A 27,395-nucleotide genomic window follows, 5' to 3' on the forward strand; every position below is an offset into this window, starting at 1 on the left:
TTTTTAAAAAATGTTTTTAACATTATTTGACCTAACTTTTTAATATTATATATATATAATATCTTCATAATTTCTTTCTACAATTAAGAACATACTCTCTCCCCCTTCTATTTGGCTGAGAAATTAGGTAACAAAGAATCTTCTTTTGGATCTCAGGAAAGTTTTCTTTGTACTTTGATATATTCAATTTCATAGCAATAATTAATGAAGATAAGTCTAGTTAATAATAAGAAATAGACAATATAAACAGTGTATAAGATAGTGTATACAAATGCATTTTTATGTATATAAAGTTATCAAAATTATACTCTATAAGACAATAGCAATTTCAAAATAACTATGGGAAAATCAGGCTTTTGATCTAAACAGGAGCTAAACAAAAGAAAGTATTAAACTGTAGAGTAAAAAGACAAATTGATGAATCTCAGACAACCATATTATAAATATATATATATATATATATATATATTCTACCCCACAGACAGGCTCTTAAGGAAATTACATACTTGTGTTAATCATATACCTTATAACCATGAGGGATCCAAACATACTTTTTGGTAAAAAAAGAAAGAAATTGAAGGAGGCAGAAAAGAAAACCACCTTTATGGGTATTCACAGAAAAACCTACAGAAACAAACATAGCTTACTAACTTGAGTGTAAATCACAGTTATAACTATTTATACCACTTACCCACATAATATTTGAAACAATTCAAGGCTAAAGGCAGTGAATTCACAAAGTTTTTCTGAAAACAAATGCTTGGAAAACCAGGATTTAAAATTCTGCTACATAATTGTATGCATATACTCAATGTCAAGACTTTTTTTGCTTTTATTATCTCATTTAATCTCAATAACCTTCTGCAATAAATACTATTACTATTTTACACATTCAGTAACCAATTTAGAGGTTATTAATTTGTGTGTAGTAGGGCAAAGAGTCAGAAACTCAAACACATTCCAAAGACTATTCTAGAATAGACTAGTCTTATGCTATCTTCTGAAGAAATTACATTTTCTTAAACTCTGGGATAAGGAAAAAGGCTCATGGGGAACTTAATAGTAGAACAGTCCCTAAAAGTGAAATAACCAGCTATCACACACCTCCTGATATGATGCAACATAAAAAGACAGTCACCACCTATGAAACATTCTTGCTAAAAAAAAAAAAGTTAGGCCAAACTAATCAAGACTTTTTATCTAACTTGCAGTTTACAGGATATACAGGGACTAAAGGAACAGTTAAATGACACCAAAAAGAAACAACAAATTCAAAATACAATGAAATAAATTTTAAACAAAATGGACAATATACCCTTTTTAATGACAATTATGACTAAGTCAAACACACACTGTTTTGAACAGAAAGCTGTCTTCAAAAACTTCTTAAATTATCATATACCATTTGTGAAGTGTCCAGAGAAATAATTGTTCTTGTCTCATCTGCAGGACACATCAGGCCACATGAAACACTTGTTCCTCCTGCCAAAAAAGAAAACAATAACTTTATATTTAAATATTTTATTTTTAGCTACATTTCTAGGACAAACCCTATTACAGAGTATATAAATATGCCCACTAGGAAAGTATTTCTACTTAGCAAAATATAATTTGCAAATGCTAATGAACTTAAAAGCACACTCACCTCTATTTTATGTGGCATGACAAAATGAAGAAACATTATGGAGCTGAAAGCTATGGGATATGGCTTCATCTCCTGAGCATGGCACACTCAAGTGAAGCCCCTAGTGATTTGTGGAACTCTAAAATCACAACTGGAAAAGTTCTAAGCTAATGATAACTGTGGAGAGATAGCTTGAAAGAAACAATACCCATCCTATAAAATTAGAGGCACAACTACCTCCTTCCTATCATAATTATGAGATTCATAAATCATTTAAAATAATTTTATATTCCCGTACAAAAAAAGACTTTAATAAATTAGAATATAAATTGTTCAAATTGTCCAGATTTTAAAAGTTTATATGTTCGCTAGTGAAAGAGATTTTAAGGCAAAATAAATGATGCATACAATAATTTAAACAACACACTGCTATCTTCTCTGAACACCTGTTGCCAAAGAATAAACGCTTTTTCAATATCAACAAAGAAAATGAGGGTGTCCTTAGTTCTTAACCAGATCTCTATCATTATATATCAAAATAATTTCTTAATTGGTACAACTATGCATTTGGACAGAAATCAAGTGAAAGCCACCTTAGTAAAAGGTAAGAGTTTTAGAAGGAATTGATGTACAAGGCTTAGCTTAATTTTATAAGGCAAGACCATGATGCCTATGATCAGTAACCTCTATTTGCTTGTCATAGTCATTTGAAAATAAAAATAAAAAATTCTTAATAAAAAGTGGCATTGTTGTGCCATTTCTATATAAATTCAATAGATAAAGCTCAGCTGAAGAGGGAAATCTGAACTTCCTGGATTTGCTGGGGTCCCCTTCCCATTCCATCAATGCCAAATCATCAGTGAAGGTAATTTCCTTTGGCTCTTGTAAGTCATTAAAACAAGGTAGTGGACAAGAAATTAAATGTGTCTTAAAATTCAAAAGCAATGTTAATTTTCCATATTAAAAGATACTGATTTATTCATCACAAAAGATACTGATTTATTCATCATTACTCTACATAGCATTCCTTCTCAAAAATTTACCTTGGGTATATTTAGTTTCAAAAGTAAATTCTCTCCATAAATGAATAGGTTGAAAAGTAATTACTAAAGCAGAAACATTCTCATCTAGTTATTAAACCACAGCTTCAACTAGGATATATCTGGGAAGGAAGCCATGAACTAAGGGATTATATAATTGGATTTCAGTTTAGGTGGCTCTACGGAGAATAGTAAGGTGTATCACAGAACAATTTTTTTAGAATAACCATATCATAATTACAAAAATGCTAATTTTCAGCAGGATGGCACACATATTAAAAATACAAATATTTTAATAGAAAGGTAAAATTTACATCAGCTTAAAATTCAAAAAGCATAATACCTACCACCAATTGGTATGATACAAAGGTTATATATGCATGCTAGATTCACAAGTTTAACTACATCATCATGACATGCTGTTGAAAAAAGGGAAAATAAATTAATCACAAAGTCATGGAAAAAAAACAGGCAAATCTGCAAAATAAGAGACTATGAAGTTTGTTAGTACTGAAACTCATTTATTCACTCATTAACACATTAAATAGCTATATTAAAGGAAACTATTAATTTGTTTTAGGTTTTCATTTTGATATAATTCACTTTTTTAAAAAGTTGCAAAAATTCTACAAAGAATTTTCTTCACCCAGCATCCCCAAATATTAAGAAATTACTTACCTGCACTTCAATTATAAAAACCAGGCAATTAACAATCATATAATATTATTAATACACAGTCCTTATTAAAATTTTACCAGTTCTCCCACCAATGTCCTTTAATGTGGACCAAGATAAAATCCAGGATCACACATTGTATTTAGCTGTTATGTCTCCTAAATCTTCTTTAATCTGAGACAGTTCCTCAGTCTATCTTTGACTTTCATGACCTTGATACTTTTGAAGCATATTAGCCAGTTATTTCAGCGCATTCCTCAATTTTGGTTAGTATAATGTTTTACCATGAAATTCAAGTTATATATTTTTGGCAAGAATTCCACCAGCAGTCATTTTGTGCCATTCTCAGTGCATGATATCTGGAGGCAAAAGAGGAAGATGTCTCATTTCTGATGATGTTAACTTTCATCATTTGGCTAGATGTTGTCTGGTAGGTTTCTCTAGTACAAGGATGCTATATTTTCTGTTGAAATTAATAAGTATCTTGTGGGGTGACACACAGACTACTTAAATATCATGTATTACATTATACTTTCAACCACCAACTTTAGCATCAATTGATGATTCACCTATCTTTTGTAAATATATGTTAAAATATACATAATATGCTACATATAAATTCTTTTCTATTCTAAATAACTGAAAGATACTCTTTATCAGTGTAAAAGTTCTATAAGTAGCAAAAATGGAATTGGAAAAGATTTTAAATGCCAAGCAAGAGATGCAAAGATTCAATTCCATTGGCAATGGGACATTAATGGAGGTTCTTAGGGAGGAATATGCAAAGGGAATATTTTACAAAGATTAATCTCCTGTTGTATATAGGAAGGAATGGGGGGAAAAAAGATTTGAAACATGGAAAACATTAAAAAATCCAAGTATTAGTTGATAAGGGCCTGAAAGGGAACTGGGATGCATAAATGGGTATTCATTAATGAAAGTAAAAATGGCTCTTACCTGTATCTATAAATGTTGTAATTATCATTTTCATGTTTGCTTAAAACTAGGAATATGTGTCATTTGTATCATTCCAACTGTTACTGAAAATCTACTTTCAAGCTTTCTTATTAAGTTTATAAAGTTTACTATTTGTGGTAAAAATGTTTACTAAATGAAATACTAGTTAATTAATTACTAATAAAACACCCAAAGATGTCTGTTAAAACCTTTTAACAAGGCAAAACTATTTTCTAGGAATGTCACTTAATCAGAGGATTTCCTTGACCATTTTATCTGAAGCAGTACTCCACTATTCCACCACTCACCATTTTTTACTCCCTATCATCTGCCTGTGTCTTATTTTTCTTCAACTTCAACATACTATAAGTTTGTTTATTGTCTGTCTCCTCCCACTAACAGTATGGCATCCGAGGACGGGCACTTTTGTTTTGCTCACTGCTTATCCTCAGCACTTAGAACAGTGCTTAGCATGTATTTTTAGAGGCCTAAATATTTCCTATTTAGACCTCTAAAAGTAATGCATAAATAAATTACCAAATTTAATAAGTGCATTTTAAAAATGTTATTGCTAAAGGAGATTTTCATTTTTACAAGTGCACTTACCAAACAATACACATTGTGGTAGTGGCTAAATTAACATCCACGTTAAATGTAAAGGTGGAGATATCTACAATGTATAAAGGATGACTCCAAATTAGGGAAGGTACATATATTACAAGTCCTCACCCTAAGTCAAGCCCCAATCATCTTACTAAAGCAAGGTGGAGCATTCAGATTACAGCATATTTTATGGACAACAACAGATTACCCATATGTTACTAACATGTTCTATTGTGTATGTCATACACACATACACAAACACAAATAGCAAGATGAAACAGCTACCTCCACTTTATGGAATATCCTACACTTACCACACAGTTTCAAAACCTACCCTTGTGCGAAGAAAAATTTGGACATTATCACCAATATGAAATTTACTTTAAGGTTAAATGAAGGCCTCAGGGAATTAATAACCTAATAGGAAACAAACTATTTCCAAGAAGGTCTTATACTAGAAGATTCAATAGAATAAGTGAAAAACTTGATCCCGTCAGCAATACACTACTCATGTACATTTTTTTTTATAAATTTAATTTTTAAAAATTAAATTGTCATATTTATTTACTTACTTTTATTTATTTATTTTTATTTCTCTCCCCTTACCCCCCACCCCTCTGCGCTTGTCTGTTCTTTGTGTCTATTTTGCTGTGTCTTCTTCTTTGTCCGCTTCTGTTGTCGTCAGCAGCACGGGAATCTGTGTTTCTTTTGGTTGTGTCATCTTGTTGTGTCAGCTCTCCGTGTGGTAGGCGCCATTCTTAGGCAGGCTGCACTTTTTTTCGCGCTGGGTGGCTCTCCTTATGGGGTGCGTGGAGCTCCCCTACGCGGGGGACACCCCGCATGGCACAGCACTCCTTGTGCACATCAGCACTGCGCATGGGCCAGCTCCACACAGGTCAAGGAGGCCTGGGTTTGAACTGCGGACCTCCCATGTGGTAGACGGACGCCCTAACCACTGGGCCAAGTCCGCTTCCCTCATGTACATTCTTAAGATGTGGAACAAGATGCCAAAGGAAATGTTTTAAAAAACTTAACCTCTCAATAGTGTATGGGTGGTTTGGTGGGATAGGAAACTTCAAGCATAGACACCTTTAAGGCAATTGCAAAAATCTAGGTACACATTGGTAAGAGCCTGAGTTGGAAACTGGGACTTGGGAATTAAAATGGAAAAAAAAAAGAAAGAAAGAAAGGCAAAAGTATGAGTACCAACCAAATGGGAAGGATTTTACAAAGCAAAGGATCTTTGTGCATGGATTAAGGAAACACATGAATTTCCTTAACACAGATTTTATAAGCTACTGGGATTTCTTAAAAAAAGACACATATTCTCCCTATGGTATTCCCTCAGTATTTTAATATTCAAACGCACAAAGACAATACATAGAAGGTACACTTGAAAGTTCTACTTTCATATATATATCAAAGGATGATTCTATTAAGTTTCCTATAGGGAATGAAAATTGATAAATTTTGCTTTCATTTTTTCCAGTGAAAATTGGAATGAACTTGCCCTAAATTTTGGAAGAGAAGTAGCCTCAAGCCACTGAAGCACAGAAAGGCAAAACAAAAATAATTCTTCTATTTGAGGATTCCCTCTATTTTTTTCAGGAAAAGCAAAATTTCTATACTAAACTAACACAGACAAAAGAATTATTTCATAACTAGTACAAATGCATAGACAAATATACATTACAAGTATCATGAAAGTGATGTCATCTCTGCTCCATCTGCTCCTGGAGTTTCCTTCTGCTTATCTCACCTCTCTCCTACTTCCATATTAAAGTATGATTTTTTTTCCTCCAGATACTCCGTGAATAGTGGGAGGATTACAATTAAGAACTAAGTCCATGAATGAGACAATTTACTGAACAATAAAATATTGTATATATTCTTCTTATAGAGTCTGAAAAGGAAAGAGGATCTGAAGATCAATGAAACTTTTTACAAAGGCAACTGTGGATAGCCATGAACAAAAGACCTGCTCTGCTTTCAATTATATGCTAAAAAAGATGGGTAGAAAACCACATATATAGTTATACAGTGTAATCATCAACAAGAGCAAAAAAACAATAGAAAGCAAATCCATCCTCTATGCCAAGATAAACCCCAGCATGAAATTAATTTCTCAAAACTTAATTATTCATTTCAAAGACAGCATGTATATACATATTTACATAATTTTTAAAAAATTTATTTAGCCATTTAAACACCATGAAATTTAGCCCATAAGCAAAGTCAACAAATTAATATTACTATCAGTCTGAGGTAAACAATTACATTAAAAGTTTCTATACATCCAAATGTACACTGAATGATATAATTTCATTAAGCTTTAAAATTAACAAAAAATACATTTTTCTATTGACCTCTCAATATAATAACTTATATTTAAAATAAAGACTTACTCAACAACAATAAAACCAGTGGTTAACACCAACAGTTCAGGATGAGACTTCATGGCCTTTAATGAACTCTCTGAAAACTATAGCTATCTTTACTTTTTACAATTCATATGTTAAAAAGAAATACATATTTCCAATTCTAAATTTACTTAAGATTTAACAATACTAAACTAATGGAAAATAGAGAGGGAAAAAACTTACTTGGCCATAAAACTATATCAGGAATTCGTTGAAACATTCCTTCCCTGAGCAAAAATATCTCTTGCACACAATGACCTGTTTTGTGGTTTAAAAAAGAAAAATGCAGAAACATCTTAAATACTAGGAAATTTTTAAACTAAAAATAAATAATGCTTATATACAATATCTTACCATGAGCTCTAAATACTCGATCATCTGCTTCTTGTGAATATGAAATATTAGTTTCTTTAAGGTCACGAAGAAAATCTTCATTTACAATAGAAGGAGGTGTATCGCTAGGATTTAAAGATGCCTAGAAAATAAAATTGTTTCTTTGAGTTATTTCTAGAAAATAAGTTTTAACTACCTCTCTGAGGAATAATGACAATAATTATATCAAAAGTAAGAAAGAGGGAAACGGACTTTGGCCCAGTGGTTAGGGCGTCCGTCTACCATATGGGAGGTCCGCGGTTCAAACCCCGGGCCTCCTTGACCCGTGTGGAGCTGGCCATGCGCAGTGCTGATGCATGCAAGGAGTGCTGTGCCACGCAGGGTTGTCCCCCGCGTGGGGGAGCCCCACGCGCAAGGAGTGCGCCCTTGAGAAGAGCCGCCCAGCGTGAAAAGAAAGTGCAGCCTGCCCAGGAATGGCGCCACCCACACTTCCTGTGCCGCTGACGACAACAGAAGCGGACAAAGAAACAAGACGCAGAGCAGCAAATACACACCAAGAACAGACCCCCAGGGGAGGGGGGGAAATTAAATAAATAAATAAATCTTTAAAAAAAAAAAAAGTAAGAAAGAAATCTAAAAAAATATATAATACAAGTGAAAAACATGTGACAGTTGCAAATTATAAAAGGTCTCGTGATTCACATTCTAAAACATAAGTTACAGAGGCCCTTTGTTTCTTCTTTTGCTTCCGTGATCTGCCTTTTAATTATTTCTAAAGATTGCAATCAACAGGGAAGAGAGCAAAGTCTCAAATGTTAGATTAGATATCAGATTAAGGAAACTGGGGGGAAACTACTTCACTTTTCTATAATCTGCATTTTTACCTACAGATAAAATTAAACATTTCCTATACTTTGATCTCCATTTTAAAATGGTCAAAAAGAAAATTTTTTATAGGACTGCTTTAAAACTTACTTAACAATATAATTATAAACCTGATGCTCAATTTCAAATAACAGGCATGTAAAAAATAAATCTTCAACTTTAGAAAGTTAAATAAAGCTATGTGGCATTGTGCAAGTCCCCTAACTTCTCAGAGCCTTGGCTTCTGCATTTATTAAATGAGATAGTCACAGCCAAATCTATAGGGCTACTATAAAGAAGGCAGGTTAATATGATTATTTTTGTGAAAAACACCTACAATCATGCCTAGCAAACAGGAAGAAGTCTATAAATGGCTGGCCATATCAAATTTGCTACGGGGAAAAAAAAAAAGGTTGGATACAGTATTTGGAAAATGAAAGTATAAGAATACTTAAAGAAAATATGTAATTCTAAATTATCTTAAGTCTCTTATTAGGGTTCAAAATTAAATATTCATTCATATAAATAGATATTTCTTGAGTGCCTAATTAAGCAGGCCCTATTCTCGGCTCTGAGTAAAACAGAAAGATAAAAAAAGTCCCTAACTCATAGAATGTATGCTGTAGAAGAAGGAAATGACCATCTCCATAAAAAAATAAAATAAAATACATAAACTACAATTTTGCTAAGTTATTAAAAACTGAAAAGAGCTAAAAAAACAAATGAAATATAGTGCATGTAAAACTAGTAAAATCTGAATATGGTATGCTGATTGTACCAAAATAAAAATACAACTAATTACAAATAGTTGAGGGAGGGGACAAAGAATCAAAGCAATTTAGAGACATTTCAAGGAAAGTTAAAAGAATTTGGTTTGAGAGGGGTAGGAATTAGTTGTTTTTAATGATTTAATTACCAGAATAAAATAACTATGAATTTATAAACAAATCTACTAAGTACTCACTGAATACCTACAGTATCTTGATGACATGTTAGATATTGTGGAGAATATTATATAAAACAGTCCTTTGCCTGGGGCACTTATCTAGCGAGGACAGGTATAACACTATACAATAGGAAAATAATAATAAACAATAATGGTATAAAGAAATGCTAAATACTTCACTAGTTTGATATGTATAGACATTTAAAAGTTTTCTAATTCCACTTACAGAAAAGTGAAACTACATGAGCAAACTAAAAATTCTCTAACACGTATATCTTGAATTAAATTTTTACTTTCTTTGTAATTCTGCAAATATTCTACATGTTCTAATATTAAATACAAAATTACATATTTATTTTAAATTGTTCTTTATTAATCTTGGATTACTGTCAGTGTATTATATAATCCAAAAATTACAGCAACTTAAATTCTTGTAACAAAATGCTCTCACATAATTCATTCATTTAAACTTCACTACCACCCTGCGGGAGGTAGAAAAGGCAGTTATTACTCCCACTTCTCAAATTAGGATAACTGAGGTTCAAAGAATAAAGAATTTGTCAGATAAGTCTCAGAATTTGGCATCAATATCTGACTCTAAATAATAAATTCTCTTAGATCTAACAAGTCCAATATAAAAAAAAGCATGACAAAAACATTAAAGCAACTATAATAAATTACATGGATAATCTAATTTGGGACTGAAAAACACAGATAAATATGCTATTAAGCATTCTTAAATCCTTACTTTAGAGGTAGTTTTATGCTCCAAACTTACTCCAAGGTTATTCTGGATCCAATCTTTAAAAGTTGGTAAACTCAGGCCACTCAGAGAGTACCTAAGGTACAAAGAAGGTAAAAAGTTAAAGCAAGGTATCTTCATTTAAATTTAAACTTGTTCCCACATATACAACTATAAACTCTGGATTAAAAACAAAACAAAATGAAACAAATGAGAAACCAACTGTCTGAAAGCAGACTAAATTCAAGCAAAAATAGGAGTGGAGGAGGAAAGTGGGCAAGACGTCAGGAGAATAAGGTACTCCAAGAGTCAGTTCGTCCCACAAGGCACTTAGTAATCATCCAGAGCTATCTAAAGCACCGGTTTTGGGGGCCCAGGATACCAGAAGAGCTTCCTGCAACATCCTTGAAAGAATGGAAGGAGGAGACTGCCCATCTGCAGTGAAGTTGCAATGAACAGAGCATTCCACACGACAGAGGCAGTGCCCACCCTCCAATGTGGTGCAAGCCACCTCGGTATATATTCCATGACTGGAGTTGGAAGGTTCATTTACCAAAAATGGGGGAGAAAGAGACAGTTGGGCACCGACTTCAGTTACTGATTAGTAAATCTGGCCGGAAAAAGTATAATCCTAAAATAGCTAACATTTGAACCTGTTCAAGTTGGAAAAGGCTGGTAGTGGCCATTTTTAACTCTGTCCCCGGCATGAGGGGAAGGAGGATTGACTGAAAACAGTGACACTAGGGACCAGCTTCTTTCCACCCAGAGGAAACTGCAGTCCTAGCCTAGGCTTCAGCCCCGACTCGACCAGGTAGGAAGCTGGGGGAACATGCACCACCCTCTCCGGGCAACTGCAAGTGCTAATATCCAGTAAAGACTGGATAGTCAGACACCTGTGGCTCCATCTCTGCCTCAGCCTCGTGGGCGGAATACACGGGACTGTTGGGTGCCTGTAGCTCCACCCCCATGCCCTAATAGAATAGGAGGGTGCTGGTGTTCCCTGAGCCTCTCCTGGCAACTGCAGGTGCTTTCAGCCTGCACAGACTGGTTTCTTGGGCACCTGTGGTTGTGTCACCACTCCTTAAAGGGCAGAAGGGACAGTACTCCTTTATCCTCTAAGAACAACTACAGCCACTTTCGGCCCACACGGATTAGATTTTTGGGCACTCCAAAGGGTCCATCTCCACCCCTGGCAAGGGAGAAGGGGGACTGGTGCAATGTCAATCTACCTGGGTAACCGCTGTCAGTTTTGACCCACATGGCTTAGTTTGCTGCTCACACCTGCCAGCTCCATCCCTGCCCCAGGTAGAGAAGGAAGAACATGAAGCTTTATCAGTGTCTCTCTGGGCAACTACAGAAGGTCTTGGACTGCGCGGTTTAGGTTGCTGCACAAAGCTGCAGCTCCATCCCTACCCATGGCAGGGGAGAAGGGTGGGAGAAGCTTCACTGGTTCCTGGAGCTTCAGCCTCCACAGTTTACAATACTAACTACATCCTTGGCTCACAACCTACACAATCAGCAAGGGAGAAGGGGAAAGAAAGCCCTAAACTAAAGAAAAAAATTGTGCCCAGAATAAATAACTCTAGTGAGTCAGAAGCCAACACACCAACAAAAAATTGCAATCCATATCAAGAAACAGGAAGTAGGGCCAGTCAAAGGAACAAGATAAGCCTCCAGATGACACAAAGGGGTTAAGAAAAATAATCACAGATGTTCAAACAAACCTTCTTAATAAATTCAGTGAAATGGTTAAAGAGATTAAAGATATTAAGATGACACTGGGTGAGCACAAAGAAGAATTTGAAAGCATAGACAGAAAAATAACAAATCTTATGGGAATGGATGGCACAATCAATGAAACTAAAAATACACTGGAGGCATATAACAGCAGATTTGAGGAAGAAGAAGGAAGGATCGATGAGCTTGAAGACATGGCCTCTGAAAGTGAACATACAAAAGAACAGATAAAGGGAAGTGGACCTGACCCAGTGGATAGGGTGTCCTCCTACCACATGGGAGGTCTGCAGTTCAAACCCTGGGCCTTCTTGACCCGTGTGGAGCTGGCCCATGCGCAGTGCTGATGCGTGCAAGGAGTGCCACGTCACGCAGGGGTGTCCCCCCTATAGGGGAGCCCCATGTGCAAGGAGTGCACCCCGTAAGGAGAGCCGTTCAGCACAAAAGAAAGTGCAGCCTGCCCAGGAATGGCACTGCACACATAAAGAACTGATGCAGCAAGATGACATAACAAAAAGAGACACAGATTCCCGCGCCAGTGACAGCAACAGAAGCGGACAAAAGGACACGCAGCAAATGGACAAAGAGAACAGACAACCGGGGTGGGGGGCAGGCAGGGGAGAGAAATAAATAAAAAAATAAATCTTTAAAAAAAAAAAAGAACAGATGAAGAATGGAAAAAATTGAATGGGGTCTCAGGGAACTAAATGACAGCAAGAGACATGCAAACATATATGTCATGGGTGTCTCAGAAGAAGGAGAGAAGGGAAAAGGGGCAGAAGGAATATATGAAGAAATAATGGTAGAAAATTTCCCAACCCTAACGAAGGACACAGATATCCATGTCCAAGAAGCACAACATACTCCCATCCAAGTACACCTGAATAGACCTAGTCTGTGATACACACTAATCAGAATGTCAAATCCAAAGACAAAGAGAAAATTCTGGAGCGTAACAAGAGAAAGCTATGCATCACATACAAAGCATACCCAATAAGATTAAGTGCTAATTTCTCATCAGAAACCATGGAGGCAAAGAAGGTAGTGGTATCATATACTTAAGATACTGCAAAAGAAAAATTGCCAGCCAAGAACCTTATATCTGGAAAGATTTTTTTTTTTTAAATGAGGATGAATTTAGAATATTCATGGATAAACAGAAATTGAGGGAGTTTGTAACCAAGAGACCTGCTTTGCAGGAAATACTAAAGGGAGTGCTACAGCCTGAAAAGAAAAGACAGGAGAGAAAGACTTGGAAAGAGTTTAGAAATGAAAATTATATCAGTAAAAATAACAAAAAGTATAAAAAGAGTGGTGAAAATAAAAAATGACAGATAAAACCCAAAGGTCAAAATGGGTGAACAACTGCCTTTACAGTAATGACATTGAATGTTAATGGATTAAACTCCCCAATCAAAAGACACAGATTGGAGGAATGGCTAAGAAAATATGAGTCATATATATGCTCTTTACAAGAGACTCATCAAAGACCCATGCTGGGAAAAGATATTCCAGACATGCAGTAACCAAAATAAGCTGGAGTAGCTATACTTATAATGGATGAAATAGACTTTAAAAACAAAACTGTAACTAGAAAAAAGGAAGGACATTTATATATTAACAAAAGGTGAAATACACCAGGAAGAAATAACAATCATAAATGTATATGCACCTAACCAGGATGCCCCAAGATATATGAGGCAAATACTGATAAACTGAAGAGAGAAATAAATGTCTCAAATAATAGTTGGGGACTTTAATACATCACTCTCAGTATTGGACAGAACATCTGCACAGAGGATCAATAAAGAAACAGAGAGCTTGAATAATATGATAAATGAACTAAACCTAATAGACATATACTGAACATTGTAACCCAAAACAGCAGGATATACATTCTTCTCAGTGTTAATTAATGGATTGTTCTCCAGGATAGACGAAATGTTGGGTTACAAAGCAGATTTCAATAAATTCAACAAGATGGAAATTATACAAAGCACTGTCTCTGATCATAATGGAATGAAGGTGGAAATCAATAACAGGTGGAAAAAGGAACAATTAGCATATATATGGAGATTAAACGACACAGTATTAAATAATCAATGGGTCACAGAAGAAACTGTGAGAAAAACAAGTATCTCAAGTCAAATGAAAATGAGACCACAACATATCAGAACGTATGCAGCAAAAGCAGTGCTGAAAGGGAAATTTACAACCCTCAATGCTTACATTTAAAAAAAAAGAAAAAAACTAAAATCAAAGACCTAATTATACAGATGGAGGAAGTAGGAAAAGAATAGCAAAGTATTCCTAAAGCAAGCAGAAGGAATGAAATAACAAAGATAAGAGCAAAAATAAATGAAATTGAGAACAAAAAACAATAGAATTAACAAAACCAAAAGTTGGTTCTTCAAGAAGATTAACAAAATCGACAAACCCCTACCTAGACTGACAAAAAAAAAGAGAGATGCAAATAAGTGAAATAAAAAAAGAGAGGGGGTATCACCACTGATGCCTTAAAAATAAAGAGTATCATGAAAGGATATTTTAAAAAGTATTCGCCAACAATAAGGATAATGTTGAAACAGACAAATCCAAAGAGTAAAAGGGAGAAGGTGCAAATAAATAAAATAAAAAATGCAAGCAGGGACATTACAGCTGACCCCATAAAAATAAAAGAGATCTTAAGAGGGTAATATGAACAACTGTACACCAACAAACTAGACAATGAGATGAAATGGAAAAATTCCTAGGAACGTACAAACAAACTACACTGACCCTAGGAAAAATAGAACACCTCAACAAACTAATCACAAGAAAAGAGACTGAAACAGTCACCAACAACTCCCCAAAATTTAAAGCCTAGGACCAGATGGTTTCACAGGTGAGTTCTACCATGCATTAAAAGATTTAATACTGATCTTATTCAAACCCTTCCAAAAAAATTGAACAAGAAGGAACACTGCCAAATTCATTCTATGAAGCCAATATCACCCTAATACCAAAGCCAGAAAAAGATATTATGAGAAAAGAAAATTATAGACTTATTTCCCTAATAAATACGGATGCAAAAATCCTCAGCAAAATAATGCTAATCAAATCCAAGAATACATTAAAAGAATTATTCATCATGATGAAATGGGTTTTATTCCAGACATGCAAGGATAATTCAACAAAAGAAAATCCATCAGTGTAAAACACCACATTAATAAATCAAGAAAAAAATCTCATGATCCTCTTGATCGATACAGAAAAGGTATTTAACAAAAATAGCATCCTTCCTTCATAAAAATACTACAAAAGAATTGAAGGAATCTTTCACAACAAGATAAAGTCCATATATGAAAAACCCAAAGCTAACACTGTACTTAAAGGTGAATGATGGAAAGCTTTCCCATTGAGATTCGAACAAAACAAGGATACCCACTCTCACCACTTTGTTCAATATAGTGCTAGAGGTTCTAGCTAGAGCAATCAGACAAGAAAAAGGAATAAAAGGCATCTAAATCGGAAAGAAAGAAGTAAAACTTGCTATTTACAGATAATATGATCCTATACCTAGAAAGTCCTGAAAAATCTGTAACCAAGGTGATAGAGCTAAAAAGCAATTTCAGCAGAGTGGCAGGATACAAGACTAATATGCAAAACTCAGTAGTATTTCTATATACTAGTAATGTGAAATCTGAGAAGAAAGTTAGGGAAAAATATTCCATTTACAATAGTGAATAAAACAATCAAATATTTAGGAATAAACTGAACCAAGGATGTAAAGCATTTGTATTCAGAAAACTACAATGCATTGCTGAAAGAAATTTTAAAAAGACCTAAATAACTGTTGCTCTCTTTTGCCTTCTCCCTATCCCACTGCCTGTCATGCTGCTTGTCCATGTGCCTGTTCCTGCCCTCTGGACTCTACTCTTGCCATTTTCCCCTGCCACAATGGCCGCACAAGTAAAACCTGGGCACTTATACTCTATAATTGGAAACTGTATTCTAAAAATCAGCCCTATTTATCACTCTTCAGACCTTCCTCTCTACCTGGGACCTATGATCTGTTCTCTTCTCACTATTCCTTAATAAATTACTGATCCAACAACAACAACAAAAAGACCTAAATAAATGGAAGAACATTCCATCCTCGTGGATTGGAAGACTAAATACTGTTGTCAAGTCAACCCAAATTAATATACAGATTCAATGCGATTGCAATAAAAAGTCCACCAGCATTTTTTAAAGAAATGGAAAACATAATTATTAAATTTACTTTAAAGGATAAGGGGTTCCGAACAGCCAGAAACATCCTAAAAAGGAAGAGCAAAATTGGAGGACTCTCACTTCCAAACTTTAAATGATATTACCTAGCTATAGTGGTAAAAACAGTACGGTAATGGCAAAAAGATAGGCACATAGACCAATGGAACCAAACTGATGGCTCAGAAACAGACCCTCGCATCTATGGTCAAATAATTTTTGACAAGGTTGTCAAACTCACCTACCTAGGGCAGAACAGTCTATTCAACAAATGATCCATAGGCAAAAGAAAGAAAGAGGACTTTTATCTCACTCCTTAAACAAGAATTAACTCAAATGGATCAAAGACCCAAATATAAAAGCTAGAACCGTAAAGTTCCTAGAAGAAAAGGAAGGGAAACACCTTTCAAAACCTGTTGGTAGATGGTAGATTCTTAAATCTATCACCAAGGAAAAACACAGATAAATGAGACCTCCTCAAACTTCAACACTTTTGTGATTCAAAGGACTTTGTCAAGAAGTTGAAAAGGTAGCCCACTCAATGGGAGAAAATATTTGCAAACCACATATCCAACAAGGATTTGATTTCCACGCTATATATAAAAATCATACAACTGAATGATAAAAAAGCAAGCAATCCAATTTAAAAATGGGCAAAAGACGTAAACAGACATTTCTGTGAAGAGGAAATACAAATAGCCAAAAAGCACATGAAAAAATGTGCAATATCATTAGCTATTAGGGAAATGCAAATCAAAATGACAATGATATATCATCTCACACCACACAGAATGACCATTAATGAAAAAAAATCAAAACAGTAAGAGCTGGAGAGGATGTAGAGAAACAGGAACACTTCTTCACTGTTGGTGGAAAGTAAAATGGTGTAGCCTCTGTGGAAGACAGTTTGGTGGTTCCTCAGGAAGCTAAATATAGAACTGCCATATAGTCCAGCAATTCCTCTACTAGGAACCTATCCAGAAGAAATGAAAACTGTGTCATGAACAGACATTTGCACACTGATGTTCAAAGCAGCGTTAGTCACAGCTGTCAAAGGATGGAAACAACCCAAGTGTCTACCAACTAAGAAATGGATAAACAAAATGTGGTACATACATATAATGGAATACTATACTGTTGTAAGAATAAATGAAATTGAGGCACATGAATACATGGATGAACCTTGAAGACATTATGCCAAGTGAAATAAGCTAGACACAAAAAAACAAATATCACATTGTCTCACTTATGTGAGCTAAATACGGAGAATAAATGCATGGAGTTAAAACTTAGAGTATAGGTTACTGGGGGATAGGAGGAGGGTTGAGAAGGAGTACCGATGCTTAATGTATACAGAAGTTAATTAACTTGAGTATAAAAGTGTGGAAATGGATAGAGTTGATGGTAACACATCATAGTGAGAAGAACGAATGCACCTGGTTTATAAATGAAATTGTGGCTGGAAAAGGTAATCTAGGGATGTAAATGGCAATTGAAAGAAAGCTAGAGAATAATCTAGGGAGTGAATAACAGTGAATCCAGAGGTGGATGAGAATTGTGGTTAGTAGTACAAATACAAGAATGCCCTTCTATGAACTAGAACAAACGTACATCACTACTGCAAGGTGGTAAGAATGAGGAAAAGCATGGGAAAGATGTACTGTGTTACTAATGGGAATAATGGAAAAAATATACCAAATGTATACTATAAATCATACTAGTAATAGTCTGATGATATTATTTTATAATCTGTGACAAATGTTCCATAACAATGTAGTACATTGGTGGAGTGGTATTATGTGGAAATTCCACACATACACATGATTGTTTTACAAGTTCACAACTTCTCTAATAAAAATATATATTTTAAAAATGGGAGTGGAGGAAGTCGATGTGGCTCCAGCAGTTGAGCACCTGAGTTCAGTTCTTGGTGCCTCCTAAAGAAGAGAAACAAGCAGACAACAAGAAAAAAAAAAGCAAATAACGAGCAAAAACAACAAGACAGAACAATGAGCAAATAGACAAGGGAACCATGGGATAAGGGGTGTAAAAAAATGGAAGTGGAGTGTAATGTTACACTTGGAAGAAGGGAACGTTAGGTAAGTTTCCAGAGTTTTGTTTTGTTTTGTTCTGAAATGGCTTTTAGCCTGAGGGGATGCCCCAACTGGTGGCACCAAAAGAATGAAGAATTCAAAAAACCTACAGTCGTCCTGGCTTGAAGAACCAGACAAGAGTGCTCAGAGTGAACAGTTCTGAAAAGCATGCAGAGAAATCACAGAGAAAGTCAGAGAGAGACTTATGTTATCAACTCTTTCCAAATCTCTGGCTGTCCCTGAATTACACATGCATAGGGCAGAATCCATGCAGTCTAGCTAAAACATAAGAGAAATGAACAGACATTTCACTTGCTAGCCACCACAGAGGAACAGAATTTGGAGTTTGACATTAGTCAAATTAATTGCTTGACTTTAAAAAAACTCATCAGAGAAAAATAACAGAATCCCTACAATGTATCATTACCATTGCCCAAAATACATTCCAAAATTACTAGACACGAACAAACAAGAAAGTGTGATATATAATCAAAAGAAAGGGCAATTAATGGCAACTGACCCCAGAATGACCCAAGATACAGGAAATTGCAAACAAGTATTTTAAAGTAACTACTATAACTACAGACTGTGCTCAGGAAAAGAACACTGACTTTTCCCCTAAGAACCATAATAGTTTATTTAATTGCTTCTAACCTAATCCTTTGAAATATCTTTCTACTTTAGTGCATGTTTAAAATTTTGTATGGAGAGAGAGACAGAAAGAAGGAACAAAAGAGGATAAACAAACCTTTTCCCAGTCAACTCAGCATGGCCCTTCTTATTGAAGAAGAACTTAGAATCATTGTATCCCCATCCATTCCATTTCATAACTTCTTGCCTGAAAAAAAAAAAAAAGAGAGATACCTATGTTAAACATCATTATAACATTGTTAACTTTCACAATCATTTAAAAGTCCATACACCAACTAATATTGTTTTAGTTTAAAATTAAGTAAACATCAAATTACCTATATATTAATATTTCTAAGTACAGAATCACTGTGATGAGCAGCACCTGCTTTACAGAGAGCTATAACCACTAAATTTAATGAATTCAAAGGAAGAAGAAAGAAAAAGAAACAAAGATATGCTCAGAGAATAATGAAGCTTCATTTAGTACATGTTACTGAGTTTACTTTGTAAGATGATCTAAAACAACTTGCAAATAAACTAAGTCACTTAAATGAGAAACAAAGATTGCAGATATTAGAAAAAGATTATATGCAAGATTGCATATAATCCTCTGTTAAGATGACAAAGACCTGTTTACAAAGTAGATTCACTAGTAGTAGAAACTTTGTATCTGAGTGCTGGCTTTCTTCAACTTTCATTTACTGTCAATCTCTACTTTGTCTTACATATCATAACAGTTAATGGCCATATCAGTTTTCAGTATCCCAACAGAGCATGTAATTTTTTATTTCTAAAACACCAGTATTTTATAGCTTTAAAAAACTAAAACCATTTTATTAAGATCAATAACCCTATCATTCAATTTTGCATATCACATAAGAATATATAGGTATGAGCCTGCACAGAAAACGCAACCACACTGAAATAGTTGTCATTATTTCATTACATGCTTAAGCAAGGTGTCCTAGCATAATCTGGGCTATTGGAAAAATTAGCAATGACTCTTTTTACTGAAAATTCAGCTGTAAGTGAAAGTACTTGAAGAAAATTATTTTCTATCTAGACAATTATTTGCTGCATTATAATTTCAAAATAAGCAAAGATATTTGTATTAGAAAGCATTCTTCAAATTCTCCATAATACTCAAGGAAGAAATGACAATTAACAAGCAAATTTTTAATTACATTAGTAATTCTTGCTCCAGTTCAAAGGCTTTCCCAACAAATGCAATATGAAAATACCTGACCCTGATACAGGGTAAGTAACTGCATATTGAAATCTTCATCTATATAAGAAATTAAAACAAAGAAACTAGGAATGCTCACTTTAAAATTACATCTTGCTATCAAAAAAAATTAAAACCACACACAAGCACACAAACCTACAGCCCCTAAACAAAAACAAATTGTTCAAAAATATCTCAAAAGTATCAATTCAGAGACAGGATTTGTTTATGAGTCAGATATAAGCTAACACAATTCCACACTATTCCTACCTCTACTATAAAGTGAGAGTTTTGCCAGAAACTGGAAAAATCTCTACAGAAAACCTCATGACTAATGTCACAACTGACATGCTAATTTTCTTAAGAAAAACAGATTAGGCTATCTTCCATTTGCTTTTTTAATGATTAAATTCTCTTCACTTTTATGAAGTGTAATTTACTTACTATTTTATATTTATTGCAATTTTATAATAATTTATATTAGGATAATACATATATTTTATAACATTTTGCTTAATGTTTTATATTTTATATGTGAAATGCATTTTTATTAATTAGTGAATTGAAACATTTGTCAGGAATTCTGTATTCCATAAAACAGTAGTCTTGTATATTACACAAAATAAATACAAAAACACCAACATAATCATTTTGCTTGGTATTAGTCATTAGACACTGGGAAATCATCATGCTACAAATGTTAAATTTAGCATGTTTTCTTAATTTAGCAATGAGAATGACTTTTCTTAAAATTTAGCCTAGAAGTTTAAAAAATAATTCCCAGGTAGTCTTAAAGTAAAAGGTTAAATCTGGCCACATATGCTCACATTCAGCACTTCATGAGTGAATCAAGTTGAGCAGGAAATTTCTGTAGTTATACACTAAAAAAGAGAGATTTATATACTGAAAATCTTTAGTCTTAAATTTTCAAGTTGGGTAATATCTGAAGAACCTCCAGATTTTCACCTGTAGGCTAATGTGCCTTTTTCTTTCTTTTCATCCCAATCAGAAAAGTCATCCCTATACTATGGGCCTTACCATATCTATACCAATTTTTGGTGCCTGGTGCCAGTATTGAAATATATACATTTGGATTGTACTTGTGCCCCCCACACAGTTATGAAGCTTAAATAATATATAGCTAAAATCTAGGCTACCCCAAAACCAATCTCCTGACATTTTCAAGTACCTCAAGTGTATAAATTAAAAAGTAGGTAAATTTGCTAGGCTTCTAGTTTTAAACTTCTATACATAAGTACTCCCTCAAATTACTCCTATATTATGACAGTTACATACAACTTTGGGATTACTTTAAAATTTATAATAACTTCTTATACTGAAGACAGGACTATCATGACTACATTGAACGACATTATAGTACTAACATTTTTAAAATTAGAGTAAATCTTTACAGTCACAGAATTATAAAGTGAAATGTTCCTTAGAAACCACTAATTCAACTGCCCATTTTTCAAATAAGAAGCTTGCCAAGAGGAGTGCCCATGGTCACATAACTAAACTAAAGGTGACAGGGAAGCAGATGTGGCTCAAGTGACTGGATTCCCATATACCATACAGAAGGTCCCAGATTCAGTTCCCAGGGACTCCTGGTGAAGACAAGCTGGCCTGCACCACAGAGAACTGGCCTGCACCACAAACTGATGCAACAAGATGACGCAAGAAAAAAGAGATACAGAGGAAAGACAGTGAGAGACAACAAAACCAGGGTGCTGAGGTGGTTCAAGCTATTGAATGTCTCTCTCCCATGTCGGAGGTCCCAGGCTCAGTTCTCAGTGCCTCCTGAAGAGAAGATAAGCAGATCCAGAAGAACGCACAGGGAATGGACACAGAAAGGAGACAGAGAGCGCAGGAAGCAAGGGTGGGGGAGATAAATAAAATTTTAAAAAATAAATCTTAAAAAAAAATTCTGGTGACCATCTGAAGGCAAACTCCTAGTCCTTAGTTCTTTCTGTTTTGAGAGGTAATATCTGAAACCCACTAAATCATGCCCATGGAAAACCAAAATGATTCAAAGGAACCCTTATTCCATCACATGAATGTATTTCCAAAGCACAATTACATGGTATTATTAAAGTCAATCTTCTGGCCGTGAACTTGCAGAAAAGCATTTAAAAATGAAGAAGCGGGAAGTAGATGTGGCTCAAGTGATTGGGCTTCCATCTACCATATGGGAGGACCCAGGTTTGATCCCCGGGGCCTCCTGATAAAAAAAAGTGTACCCGCGTAGCAAGCTGCATGCTCACGCAGCAAGCCAAGTCCCCATGCGGCAAGCCAAGTGCTCATGCAGCGAGCCAGTTCCTGCATTAGTGAGTTACACAGCAAGATGATGATACAACAAAAGAGAGACAAAGGGGAGAGTCAAGGCAAGGCACAACAGAAACCAGGAACTGAAGTGGCACAAGTGACAGGGAACCTCTCTCCACATTAGAGGTCCCCAGGATTAAATCCCGGTGAATCCTAGAGGAGAAAAAATGAGAAGATAAGAAGAGAAACAGATACAGAAGATCACACAGCGAATGGACACAGGCAGCAAAAAACAGCAAGGTTGGAGGGAGGGGGAGGCGGAGGGGAAGGGGGAGGGGGAGGGGAAAAAAGGAGAGAAGTGAAATGGAAACAAATCAGATCTTTAAGGAAAAAAAAAATCAAGGAAGGGATATGGCTCAATTGAGCACCCACCTCCCACATGGGAGGTCCCAGGTTCGGTTTCTGATAACTCCTGAAAAAATGGGATCTAAGCCCCCTCTCAATAAGAGGTGGGGTGGGCACCATATTCCCAGAATCCTCAGTATTGGGGAATGAACAGTGGACTAGAGAAAACTTACTGTTATTCTACTTTAGACTTATTGTGATTCTAGCAATGGAAGAATTTTTATCACTGATGTGGAGGCAGTGGCCACTGGAGGTTCTGAGGGGAAGAAAGGGGAAAACAATTGTAATATGAGGGTATTTTCAGGACTTGGGAGTTGTCCTGAATGACACTGCAATGACAGATACAGGCCATTATACATCTTGTCATAACTTATAAAATTGTGTGGGAAAGTCTAATCTACAATTACTGGCAATGCTCCAAAATGTGTTTATCATTTGTAATCTATGTATCACACTAATGAAGGATGTTGTTAATGTGAGAAAATGTGGGAGGGATAGGGAGTGGGTCATATGGAAATTCCCTACATTTTTTTATGTAACATTTATGTAATCTAAGTATCTTTAAAAAACAATTAAAAGTGTTTAAAAAGTAAGTATACTATACCTATATGTGATATAATACTTGTATATTAAAAAAAAAATATGCAAAACCAAAGAGAAAACCCACTCAGGGAAGTCAATGTGGGTCAGTGGTTGAGCACCAGCTCCCCACGTATGAGGTCCCAGGTTCAATCCCTAGCCCCTGGTACTTCCAAAAAAAAAAAAAAATTCAAGGACTATGACTGTGTCAGAAATAAGGAATACAGTTTTATCAGTAAGTTCAATGCCTTATATATTTTTTCTTCAGTATAATGAATTCTATTATTCAGAAAAATGATCCCAAAGTACTGCAAGCACTGAAATAATGACCAAAGAATCACCAACTTTCCAAAAGATTTAAATAAAAAGATGCCATTCTTAACCCCAAAAGACAATTAACTAGTCTGCTTTCTTAGACATCCCAAGTCTTAGATCCTCTACACCAAGTTTAATGTTTTCAAAATAGAAGATCCCTCTTCTGGCTTAAAAAAAGACTATATATAAAAAAAAAAAAGCAGAAGTTTTACCCATTTACACATCCAATCACAGTACCAATGATGAAGAAGCAAGCATTTGCTAGCAAAACAAAATGGAGACTTATAAAATAGCACAACATATACACAAGGTGGCAGTATTCTCCCACAATAAATATGATTCATAATTCAGTAGGTTGCATTTCCCAATGTTGTTTGCACAATTTTTAACTGAAATATTTACAAGAGACTTACTAGTATGAAGACCATAAACAGTTCCTTCTTTTGTTCTTCAAATAGGAAATTTTCACTTTTAAGTCTCTGTTCAGATGAACTATCAGATTATAATTACTCAAAAATAAATTGCAAGTATCTTGATATAAATGCATGGTTTCTACTGTTTACTATTTCTAATCGTATTTTCCTCTAGAAAGTAAGGAAAAAGAAAAATAAGCTTTAGTCTATTTTTATTCTAGTTATTTAGCTAAATGATAACTAAATATATCCAATAAAATTCCAATAATCAAATTTCTAATAAAAAATACTTCACAACTCAGTCCAGATGAAAACCAACTGTTTATTTTTATTAGAGCAGTTGTAGGGATAAAAAAAAAATTTTGGCCAATCTTTTCCAATTGGAACAATGAAAAAAAGATATATATGATTACCCCAGAGCTTTCAAAAAACATAAAAACTCAAAAATGACACCTAAGCCACAGTGCTGGTGTTCTAGCTAACCAACTTCAGTATTAGTTTAATTCAAATTAATCCTATATGTAGTACAATATGTAGAAGCTAAAACACTTAATCCCCAAAATAAAATAACCTATCAAGAATATTTTTGCTAATTAAAAAACTTATTGAGATTGGTTCCACCAAGATGACATCTAAGTAGGGGCAGGGCTCAACTCTAAAGAAAAACAACGGAGAGTCAAAAGCTGTCCAAGGGACCTGCTTTGGGTCTCAGCATACAGGGACACTGCCACGCAACTTCCAGGATGGTGAGGGACTGAGAGACAAAGAAATCAAAACAACAATCATGAGTTTCAAAGGACCCACAGGAGCCAAGAAGGGCTCCCCTCCTACATCCCCAAGATACTAAGTTGGGGTAAAACCTCCAACTCACTGCAACCAACTGGGGAACAGATGTCTTCCTCTCTGTCAGCTATTACAAGAGAAAAGAGAGGGAGAATCAAGGTGAATTTGGCCAACAAGGACCGCTTTGAAACTCAGCTCTGGCCAGATGAAAACACAGGAAAGTGGAGACTGAAAGAAACACCTCCTGGGAAAGGTGTTTCTGCTGGTCAGTCTAGAAACTCTCAGAAAAAACTACTTTTAGAGGTCTCTCTTAACCAGAACTCCAGGAGAAAATCTGCCTCCCATTAGTGAGTCCCTGGCCCAATTTTGATCATTTATGGTAGGCAATTTTGAAAACTTAGAATAAGTTGAACTAAATATCAAAGAAGAGTTGTGAGAAGAAAAACAATAGGCAAGAGAGAGAAATTGGCCAACAGTGTAAATTCACCAAAATAATCACATGCCTAGAAATCAGCAAAAAATTACAAGCCACACTAGGAAAAAGGAAGAGATGGCCCAGAGAAAGGAACAAACCCAATATCCTGAAGAAATACAGGATTTAAGACAAGTAAGCAATGATATCACACAAATCTCTAAATCAATTCAAAGAATTTAAAGAAAATATGACAAAAGAAATATAGGATATTAAGAAGACACTGGGGGAAGTGTTTGTGGCTCAAGTGATTAAGCTCCTGTCCACCATTTGGGAGGTCCCAGGTTCAGTTCCAGGGCCTCCTAGTGAAGGCGAGCTGGCCTGCAGAAAGATGGTCCATGCAGAGACATGGTACAACAACAACAAAAAAGAGACACACAAGAAAGACAATGGGAGACACAACAAACAAAGGAGCTGAGGTGGCTCAAGCAATTGAGTGCCTCTCCCCCACACTGGAAGGTCCCAGGATTGGTTCCCAGTGCCTCCTGAGAAGACAAGAAGGTACAGTGAATGGACACAGAGAGCAGACAGCAAGAACAAGGGGCAATGTGGGGGGGGGGATAAATTAAAAAAATATATATCTTAACAAAGTCTAACCATCTAACCTCATTCTATTTAAAAAAAAAGATAATAACACTGTGTGAGCATAAAGAACAATGACAAAACCTGCAAAGAAAAGTAACAGAGCTCATGGTGGGATTAAAATGTATTAGAGGCACATAGTGCAGATTCGAATGGCTCGAAGACAGAATTAAGGGTTTTAAAGAGAGTACATCTGAACTGGAAGAGACAGGAGAATAGAAAGAGAAAAGAATGGAAAAAAGGACAAGGGTCACAAGGAAGTGAATGACCATGCAAAACACACAAATATAAGCATTATTGGTGTCCCAGAAGGAGATGAGAATGGAAAAAGATCACAAAGAATGACTGAAAATTTCCCAACCCTTATAAAAGATATATATAAATATCCAAGGACAGCACACCCTGAACAGAGTAAATCCAAATATATTCTATCTTGAGACACCTACTATTCAGAATGACAATATTAGAGATAGAAAGAGGATTCTGAAAGGAGCAAGACAAAAGCAAAACACCATATACTAGGGAAACAAGTAAGATTAAGTGCCAACCTCTAATCAGAAATCATGGAGACCAGAAGAAACTGGTATGATGTATTTAAGGTACTGAAAGAGAAAAAGTGCCAGTCAAGAATTCTGTATCTGGCAAAACCATCCTTCAAAAATGAGGGTGAGTTCATAGTCTTCACAGACAAACAAAAACTGATAGAATATGTTACCAAAAGACAAGAATTATAGGAGATACTGAAGGGAGTGCTACAGCCTGAAAGTAAAAAACAAGGGCAAGAGAATTGAAGAAGAGTACAGAAATGAAGACTATTAGGAAGGTTAAACTAAAGGGGGTAAGAAGCAGATAATAAAACAATATGACAACAGGAAGCTGAAGGACAAAACGGACGAAGTAACTAATACCTTTACAGTAATAACATTGAATGTTAACAGCTTGAACTCCCCAATCAAAAGACACAGACTGACAGAATGGATTTTTTCAAATGAGCCATCTATATGCTGTTTACAAAAAACTCATCTCAGATGTAAAAACACAACCAGGTTAAAAGTGAAAGGTTAGAAAAAGACATTCCATGCAAACAGTAACCAAAAAAGAGCTGAAGGAGGGATGATAATATTGGACAAAACAGATTTTAAATGCAAAACTGTAAAATAAGGGATGAAGAAGGTAATTATAAATTAATAAAAGGGGCAATTCACCAATAAGAAATACTAATATTTATACACCTAACCTGAGTGCCCCAAGATACATGATGCACACACTGGCAAAACTGAAGAGAGAAATAGATGTCTCTACAATAATAGTTGGAGACTTCAATACACCATTCTCAGTATTGGATAGAACATCTGGTCAGAGGATTAATAAACAGAGAACTTGAATAATATGATAAATGAACTAGATTTAACAGACATCTATACATCATGACACCCCAAAG

At 35.1% G+C, this 27,395-nt stretch overlaps 1 protein-coding gene across 1 annotated transcript in view; it reads right to left on the minus strand.

The window, feature by feature from the left end:
- Window positions 1-27,395, minus strand: part of AGPS (alkylglycerone phosphate synthase) — a 152,797-nt gene that overhangs the window by 106,685 nt on the left and 18,717 nt on the right. Inside the window, exons 2-7 of the mRNA XM_004476829.5 lie at window positions 19,031-19,120; window positions 10,211-10,301; window positions 7,674-7,794; window positions 7,503-7,577; window positions 3,012-3,083; window positions 1,403-1,482 (exon numbers count right to left, since the gene is read on the minus strand). Coding sequence (XP_004476886.2) covers window positions 1,403-1,482; window positions 3,012-3,083; window positions 7,503-7,577; window positions 7,674-7,794; window positions 10,211-10,301; window positions 19,031-19,120 — 529 coding nt within the window. The remainder of the gene's footprint in view (window positions 1-1,402; window positions 1,483-3,011; window positions 3,084-7,502; window positions 7,578-7,673; window positions 7,795-10,210; window positions 10,302-19,030; window positions 19,121-27,395) is intronic.

Source organism: Dasypus novemcinctus, chromosome 7 (assembly GCF_030445035.2).
Source record: "Dasypus novemcinctus isolate mDasNov1 chromosome 7, mDasNov1.1.hap2, whole genome shotgun sequence".
Lineage (NCBI taxonomy): Eukaryota > Metazoa > Chordata > Mammalia > Cingulata > Dasypodidae > Dasypus > Dasypus novemcinctus.